Source organism: Eufriesea mexicana, unplaced genomic scaffold, assembly GCF_001483705.2.
Source record: "Eufriesea mexicana isolate 0111107269 unplaced genomic scaffold, ASM148370v2 scaffold1387, whole genome shotgun sequence".
Classification (NCBI taxonomy): domain Eukaryota; kingdom Metazoa; phylum Arthropoda; class Insecta; order Hymenoptera; family Apidae; genus Eufriesea; species Eufriesea mexicana.
The window spans coordinates 537,053-546,503 of NW_016909492.1; the positions used below are offsets into that span (position 1 = coordinate 537,053).

Below are 9,451 nucleotides of genomic sequence, written 5' to 3' on the forward strand. Positions count from 1 at the left end.
ATAAACTCATTGGATAATCGTGAAAGCACCTCGTCTATTGTGTATTTATACCGGCACAGACGACAGAGCAAGAGCAAGAGAAGGAGGGAGGGAGGGAGAGTGGGAGGGGGGAGGAGAGAGAGAGAGAGAGAGAGAGAGAGAAAGAGAGAGAGACTGGAAAGGTACCGGGGTAACGTATACAGACTTGCCAGTGCTCATTAGAACCCGTGTCGTAATCTGTTGTTAAACGCATTAGCAGCCGAGCAGAGAAAGTTTTCAGACTGAATTCAACGAACGGACTGAATTCTCTCTCCCCTTATTTCTCTGTATCCTCTCCCGAGATAACGCAGACTTCGACTATTACGAGTACCGTATTCTTTTCGTTTCGCCGGTATTCGAGTCCTTCGACCAAAAAGATTCCTCTACTATTATCCTACGAGGCGAATAAAAATCCACTCACAGACGGGCACACGTCTATACAGGGTGTCCTGTAACCGATGAGCAAAGAACTGGAAAAAATAAGTCGAGGAAGAAAAATGGGAATATTTTTTGGTTTGGTCACGCAAGGCTGTTTCCGAGAAAATTGACTTTGAATACGTATGTATATACACACGCGTGTGTGTAAAAGACTGGCCGTGTTTATTTTAAATGATGCAACGGTTATTTTCACGGGATGACAATAACGCGATAACGATGAGATAATAATAACGGAATGACATTAAATATTAGCAATCCTCCGCGGTTCTTACGAAATCTCGCGTTCCAACAAACGATCGAGGATTACAATTTAGCGTCTAATATCGTGTTGCAACCACTCAGCAAACATAGCGCTAAATAACCAAACCGATCTCGCAATCAACTATCGATCAATTCGGCGCCGCGTCACGGGATAAATTGGCAATGTTTCGCGATAAAACGCCGCTTTTTCCTTGTTCGAATGCTGGAAATGTTACTCTTGCGCTCTACTTCTTCCTTAAATGCGTTTGAAATGCAGAAAGCTTTTAGCAAAGAAGTGCCGGCTAATGCCCGCCACGGATAAGATACTAATTGCTGAAAGTCCACCGTAGGTTCTTGACCGTATTGTATATTGATCGTGTGAAAGTATAAGAAACGTAAACTTCGCGGATTTCGGATAGCCGCTAGATAACGAGAAACTGTACGCGAACTGTCAAAGCTGCAAACATCTTCCCGAATACACCCCTCCGCCAAAACATACCACACCAGCTCCCTTTCCATTTCGTAGAATTAACGAGGTTAGATTTGCTGTAAATTGCTTTTATCGGGTTTCTCGATTTTTACGTACCACCGACTAACCTTAAAATGCGAATCGTATTAATCCATACAGTTACAACGCGAATGAAGGGTAATAGACAATTGATGTTAAATAAGATATAACGCTGCAGTGGTACCATGTGGTTATCAAGATCGTTTAGGGACTTTTATAGTTCACCTTCGCATGTAACGTAGGTTATGCGTCGAGAAAATTTGTGTATATTATATTTACGTTATATCTGATCATTCGCAAACGATACTTTCATTTAACACACTTTAGATTCATTTACAAATGTAACGACTTAATGCATTGCTTTGAGTAATTAGGAGATAAAACAGGAGTTGTATTTCGTTTGCAAATGTTACGTATAAAAGGTCGTTAACTTGCTAGTATACACAGTATACGCCGGATAGGTTAAATGTAATCTAATTTCCATAAACCGAAGGAGACTTTTAGTACAAACGGATAGCTCGTAAATCGATAGGGCTCGGAAAGGTTGTACCGAAAAGATAATTATTGTTCGCGATTGCTGCACGCGATGTCAGCATTGTTCTCATTGTTAATGGCCAAGTCCGTTTACAGAGTAGGTTTGAAGAAATCGAGTATGATATAGATACATGACCCTATTTTAAAGCAGCGACGCTTTACGCACGATGAATACGAGCTATAACGATGTTTATAAATAAATGCCAAGTCTAAAATTGGATTTATAGCTAAATACAGTCACGAGTACATAAATGAAAACAAACAATAACCTTAGAAAAGTGTTAACTTGAATGTGTCGTCCAACGCTATAACCTTGACAGGCTTTGAGCGATCCCACTCGTCATAATAACGAACAAAACCTCTTAGCAACATCGTATGATTTTTATGAATGGACTTCATCCTGTGTAGTAGTAAATGTGCTTACTGACTCATCCTGCTTACGAGCCGTAATTACCGATCGAATTTTAATGCGACTATACATGACAGCCGGCAATGGAACATCATTCCATCCAATACAACCTTTTTTTTCAATGAAACGTACGTGAATACATAATATTTGCGAGTCGAATCAACGATAGTGCCGCCTGGACGGTCGGCCATTTTCACTGCTTTGTTTACGTAGAAAGTATCGAGCCGCGATGAGTATAAATATGGTGAAGTTCTCGATGTTTGTCGAAAAAAAGATGCGGAAGTTTATTCCCTTACCTCGAACTGCCAATGAGCGGCCTGCAGCAATTGTTTCGCTTGCTCCCTGGCACAACCTGCAGCCAGCACAAACTGATTGATCATCACCTGCTCGCGAAGGGTGTCCATTTTTTCGTCACGTTTTACGAAAAGGCAGAAAATACCGGAAGAAACGAAACCGCGCGAGTGTAGTACAGCACAGCCTTCTGTATCACTAGATTTTAACTTCGCTTCGAGTTTTCGTTTAGACGCGAGTGCGGCCTACGAGCGGCAACCAGAGTCTTGTTTTGAAAACTAAACTCATCGCAGACGGGTGACGGGCTCCGCGGGTTGCGGAACGTAAGAGACGAAGATGTTGTGACGTCACTACCAGCTATTCGCGAATGAGCGTGCTGCCTCCCGTGTGTTTGGGAGCATTCTCTTTTCCGTACATGCTCCCTATGTCCATTGTTTATTTTCAAATATAATAAACAATTAAAAAAGTTGCAAACTCAATGAATATTTCTATATTTGCAGCTCATTTTTTATTTTCGGATATCACTGTATTCTTGTATAGACGTAAAGCGTATGTATATTTTTGAATTTTCAAGGAGGCTTTAACGCAGAAATAGATAACATAATTTGATGTTTGATTTGCTGGAAATACCTATTAGGTCACCCACCTCTGTTCGAGAAATATCGTCTCCATAGTGTGTTGAATACTGCTACAAAAGTTTTTAGGTTTGCGAGCCTGTTTAATAAGAGCATTTCTTATTAGTAATATAATTACTAATTTGCCAAATGTAGTCAAAAAGTAATATGTTCGTTAAAGAAAAAGAATCTACTTGTTCAATGATAGCAATATGTAGAAGTGTGTCATATTAGACTTAATATAATTTAATAAAACGGAAAATAATTTTACGAAAATTGTATATATTAGTTTGTATTTGTGTTCTTGATATATATGATTTTGGTATTGTTTTTTAAGAATAAATTATATAATTGATATATACATATATTAAAAATATAATTTTTACATAGTTTTAGACGATTAATCATATATGTATATATTTTATAAGAAATTGCTTTATTATTTTATACAGAATTTACAATATTTAATATATTATAAGTTTATTAACCTATGATTTTATACTATAATTAGTTGTAAAAAATCAATATGTTTAAGGTTGGGAATCAAGATTGTGGAAATGTTACTAATTTTTTATTTATTAATAAGATTCTTTTTATAAAATGCTTTGTTATCACAGAATTATATTAATGGCCTTTTATATGCCCATAACTGATCATGATCATATATAGTATGAATTTTTTCGTACATATATTTAAAAAAGTATAAAAGATCATCGTATTGACCTTTATATCTTTGATCTGTTTCAGGTAACTCGTTCACATATTGATGCACAACATTCTTTGTATAGTTTTCTTCTGTATCTTTTATGTTAACGTATCCATGTATCGTACCAAATGCGCATGTATGCAATTCTACTAAGAACTGATGTATTGCTTCGATGGTAGCCAAATACCATCTAGGACTTTTTTTTTGATGACGCCAAAATTGTGATATTCTTGATTTTAAAACTATACAATGTAAATCTGTAAATTGATAATATATATTGAGTTAAATATCTTTATTTTAATATTTTTATATTGTACACGAAATATATACATACTAGTTCTCTTTTCTTTACAAGTTAAAATATCTTTGTTGCTTTTAAAAATAATTTAAGTGTAAATCATAAATCATTATAATACTGTAAATAATGCTGCAACAAATTTGGTTATTTGAATTTTTCTTCGAATGATCTTAGACCAAAAATATCTTTTCATGCATTTTAAAAAATATAGTATGTTCTTAACTTTTATCTCTATATTTACAGTGATATTAAATCAAGTAATATTATCTACGTAGTTATCTATGCATATCAGAGTGAGGAGTATAATAATAGTAATGATTAACATTTTGAAGTAACTAGTATAATTTATCATGTTGTGGATCAGAGAGGGTTACAACGTGTTATTAATTTTCAACAATTTTTAAAAAGATATTATGTATCTTATTATGTAACATTCAACTACACAGTAAGTCTTGATTAAATTTTTTAGATTAGAATTTAAGTTTTTTATTGAAGATTATCTATAAAATATAAAAGTATTGTTATATTTATATGTAATATCTAAAAAATAAATATTTCATATCATATAAATCTTATAGCTTCATTCTATCTTCTTATCAATTTTAAGATATTTTATTCCAGTTTTAAAAGCAGTTATAATATTATAAGCGATGAAGATGATAAGATCATCCTATATGTAAATGTAAAAATGTTATTCATAGTATATCATTAATTTACTTATGTATTTACCTCTTAACCTTTGATCTTTATAAATAGCTTTTGTCTGATGCCATGTACTATCAATAAAAATAGCTCTTTTTATGGGAAATGCATCCCCTATTCTATTTGTAATTGTTCTATTGTTTTCCTCAACTTGCTTTACGAACAGGGAATCCACGGACGTAGCAGTTTTGCTAGGAAAAATTAAAATAGTCTAAGAAATAATATTACTTAAACCGCATGAAAGTTTAAAGAAATAAAATAATTCAACATATATTATCATCTTACTTCCTCTTTGTCCAATATTTCTGGAAAATTGGGATATGTAAATATTCTCACATCGTCTGGAGCAATTATAGCCGCATGAATTGCTGTGCTTTTCCCATCAATTTCACGTGCATGTTTGATAATATCAATTTTAATAGGTAACTAGAAAGAAAAAATTATTCATTCATATTTACAGAATTTAAACACTTATCAAGTACATGATTAATACCTTAATTTTCGGGATATATTTTTCATTAATAACTGGTAAATAACAAGAGTAGCAAAAAAATTTACGTGACCTATAACAACGTTTACATATTTGTCGGCCTTCTATGGTATCTAAAATTTGTGCATTAGTAATTTTTAAATGACAAAAGGGTGCCTTGTCAATTATTTTCTGCTCTTCTTCCAAATTTGAAAGTTGCTTGATATCATTTACCACGTCAGTTTTTGCCATATTCATAACAATACGAATACTCGTAACTTAACATGTCATATATATTACATTATTAATGGTACTTGACATAATTGACAGCGTAAATTGTTAACGGTTAAGTTATTAAACTTAAATTACGTGTAAATGTTTAGTAAACGAAACTAATTTCTGATTACTAACTACGTGGTCCATCTATTGTATAGAATGTGTATTACTCTGGTTCACCAGATAACCATAGTTACTGACAGATATTTTCTCTTACGGTTGTCGTCACTAGATGGCACCACAACATCAAATTATGCTTATGCGAAGGAATCATTTCTTTCTTTAAATAAAAATATGCACAAGCAATGTGTGATCATATCTTTCAATTTGTATAAAATCGATATATGTGAAGTTTACATGTCTCAAGCAATCAATGTAATTACATTTTATTAATCTTGCAATTTGTACGTTTGTACAATAAGTAATAGAAAAAGAAACGATAGTAAATTAATCAATAAATCTGTCAACATGAATAGTGAATTAGGTTAAAATTAAAGATTGACTGTTGAAGAAGTTTACTTCAGACTAGATTTATATGTAAGTAAACACAAGTTGCAATTTATAAATTCTCTTCCTTTGTATTTATCTTGTAATTAAAATCTTTTCGTTAGTGCAAATAATCTTGTATTGACGTTTGATGAAGCGGCAAGCTTCAATTATTATTCTCGTTTTTCAATAATTAGCTAATGAGCAACGTAGGTTTCTGAAGAAGAAATGAAATGAGAGTTATCGCCGTTCCCTTCTAATTTAGAACTTCTTTGACCCGAACAATTAATCGAGTTATTCTTCAATCTCTCGTTACACTATATTCTACTGTGAAAAATCATATAATTATTCGATCTATAAAATCACGTGATTATTCGAGCTGGCGTTAATGAAATAATGGAACATTCAACGAATTGTAATAATTTTTGTATTTTTAGCATAGATGTTACGTGTTAAATAGAGAATTTAATAACCGACTTTGTCATTTAGTTATTTATTAATACGATATAATAAAAAAAGAAATAATTCAAAGGGAAAGGTATTCTAAATAATTAAATAAAAATTATAAAATAATACAAAATATAAAAGTACTAATAAAATATTATAAAAAATACAATAAAAAATAATTCAAATTAATATTTCTAAAATTATTATTATGTTTTATTTAACATAATAGCCATTTAATAAAATCTGTATTGACGAAAAATCGCAAATCCAAAATTGCACGAAAAATTGAAAATTGAAAATTAGATATGATAAATTGAAAATTAAAAATCAAAAATAATTCTATATAATTTCTTTCCGTTTTAATCACTTTCGATTAATACGATATAATATTTTTATAAAATAACCATATTTATTCAACGATATCTTCAAAATTCCGAATATTTTTAAATCGACTTTCAAAACTTTATGGGTTTCCCGGAAAGATTCCAATATTTTACATTTAGCAGTGTACAAATATTTTTTTATTTCGCCATCATATTTTGTTAGTTTTGGTTTTCCTTTTATTTCATCGCAACTCGTGCATCACTTTACAAAATTGTTATATAGAATCAGTTTCGCTGAAATTGGAAAATAAAAAAGAAATCTTTTTTCATATTATTTTATTAAGATACTATTGTGAATATTTATTATACAATATAACAAGAAGAATATATTTTTATTAGTAATTGTTATTCATTAAAATTGCAGTCTCAGAAATTGCAAAATATACAGAATTTACCTTGCAATGTTAGAATCCTCTGATTCCAAAATTTACAAAATTTTTGAAATTTTCATTTTGAAAATTTCCATTTTTGAAATTTTTTGGAACAAGTTCATCGACCCACAATATGACTCTTCATTGAAGTAAAATATTATAAATCATGTTACAAAGTTATGGCCTCATAAAAGTATTCGATTGTAAATTTAACTTAACAAATTTAAGTCGAAATTATTAACACAGCAGTGTTTATTAGAATTAAGCATTGGGTTCGATATTTCCTTGATTCTGCAACACATTTTTGTTAGTGGTGGATGAAATATTAATAACAATAAGAATAATACTTTATTTAATCACAAAAATGATCAAACACGAATATTAAGTTGAAATATAATTAATTTATCACAATCACATGCTCACACCTCTTTTCACTATTAAAACTCAATTGCAACTGACCTATGCCAAATCACTCTCGTTTTGTTCTTTCTTCTTTCATACATTACACAATTACATTACACAATTCACATAATATCTCACTCATTATACATATACAGGTAGCCCTCCTATAACACGGTATCCTGTAACGCGGTTTCGCTATAACACGATTCATAAATTGCGGGGACCCTCCTATAACACGGCATCCTATAACACGTGTTGGAAGAAGATATGGCCCTCTTCGGTTGAAATAGGAAACGTGCGTGAATCGTCAGAAAATGAAATTGGTGGCATATTAGAACTCGCTAAATCAATCGGAGGCGAATATTTTGTGGATATGGCTATCGAGGACGTTCGAGATTTTATTAGTGGAAGAAGAAATCGACGAAGCGGATTTGATGGAAATGGCATCTGAAGCTGTAAATCAAATCGATTCCAAAGACACTAGCACCGATGAAGATTGCGCAGTTAATAATTTAACATTAAAAAATTACAAGAAGGCCTAAGCTTAGCTGAAAATCTCGAGTCATTTTTCTCGAATGCAGACCCTTCCGCTGAAAGAAGCCGAAAATTCAAAAGGGAGCTGCAAAACTGTTCAGCTCCATACCGAGAAATTTACAATGACCTGGTAAGAACCAGCGAGCAAAGTGAAATTACAGAATTTTTTAAGAGGGAAGAAGATGCAAGAACTTTAAACGAAGAAAAATGTTCTGAAAGCAAAGGCGATATCATTCCACCGAAAACACGTTCTCGGTTGATTATACTGAGCAGTGACGACGAAGAAATTTATTTAATTGAAGTTGCGTTAAATTAAAATAATATTTTTGTTTTTTTTTTGTCGTGTTGTACATATATTTATATTTTTAACAAAAATTAAGTTGTTTATGTAGAATTAAAAAAAATATTGTTTTTAATAAGTTTTCGGAATGTAAATCTCCTTTTCGTACTGGCTCTGGGTCTCATACAACACGGTTTCACACAACACGGAATTTTCTAGGAACCTATCTACCGTGTTATAGGAGGGTTACCTGTACTCATTTATCACAATAACCTGAATTCATTAGATATTACCATCTCATGCATACTTGTTCCAGTCATCCCTTCCTTACCGACATGGCTCCTTTATTATATCAACACATATATATTTAAAAATCTATGTCCATTACCACAATTTTAAGCATTTTAACGTGTTAAAAATTATTTGTTGTTAATTATATGTTAATTACATGTTATTTCTATTTTACACGAATTTGTCATTTTCCTCTAGTGTGTACCTCTTTATTTAATTTATTTATATAGGAATAGTCATGGAACTGTAGAAAATTCGTCAGCTCTGTTTAACAATTTGAATTTACATTAACAATCAAAATTCAAACATTTTTCCAAATTAATATTTTCTTTCTTGTGCTGATTTTTCGTCGTTTGATTATTTATATACAATGTTCTAGAAGATTTATATACTCTATTGTATATTACTTATCATATACTTTTAGAGTGAAGAATTTGTTTATTTACCTTGCACTAAAAATAAACAACTTTGTTAGCCACTATGTATTTAATAACATAATAATGCATAATTCTGTAGTATATTCGTGACAAGTGAATAAAGTGTTATCAGACAAAATTGAAGTTTATTGACAATTAAAATTCAAATATTTTTTCAAATAAAAATTTTCTTTCTAATGTTCATTTTTCGTCGTTTGACTATTTATGTACAATGCTCTAAAAGTGTATGATATATAATATACAATAGAGTACATAAATATCAGAGTCAAAAATTTGCTTATTTACCTTGCACTAACAAGGAGAGTGCAAGTCCTTCG

At 31.4% G+C, this 9,451-nt stretch overlaps 2 protein-coding genes across 2 annotated transcripts in view; both read right to left on the reverse strand.

Annotated features, from left to right (window-relative positions):
• The window catches only part of LOC108548147 (UBA-like domain-containing protein 2), a 126,331-nt gene extending 123,634 nt beyond the window's left edge, over positions 1-2,697 (reverse strand). The window contains exon 1 of the mRNA XM_017900955.1: positions 2,444-2,697. Coding sequence (XP_017756444.1) covers positions 2,444-2,551 — 108 coding nt within the window. The 5' untranslated portion in view covers positions 2,552-2,697. The remainder of the gene's footprint in view (positions 1-2,443) is intronic.
• A 974-nt stretch (positions 2,698-3,671) lies between these two features.
• Positions 3,672-5,601, reverse strand: LOC108548167 (DTW domain-containing protein 1). Its single transcript, XM_017900990.1, has 4 exons — positions 5,252-5,601; positions 5,044-5,184; positions 4,786-4,969; positions 3,672-4,015 (listed from the first exon to the last, which is right to left on the reverse strand). The coding sequence occupies exons 1-4, from the start codon at positions 5,483-5,485 to the stop codon at positions 3,672-3,674; spliced, it is 903 nt and encodes a 300-aa protein (XP_017756479.1). The 5' UTR covers positions 5,486-5,601.
• Positions 5,602-9,451: the final 3,850 nt, after the last annotated feature.

Bases quoted from the DNA above. Each gene is read 5' to 3' on its own strand.
- LOC108548167 (XM_017900990.1), bottom strand. From the start codon at position 5,485: ATGAATATGGCAAAAACTGACGTGGTAAATGATATCAAGCAACTTTCA. The intron at 5,185-5,251 runs GTATTAATCATG...TTTTCTTTCTAG, and splicing joins AATATATCCCGAAAATTAAG to TTACCTATTAAAATTGATAT. The intron at 4,016-4,785 runs GTAAATACATAA...ATCAATTTACAG, and splicing joins TAAAGATCAAAGGTTAAGAG to ATTTACATTGTATAGTTTTA.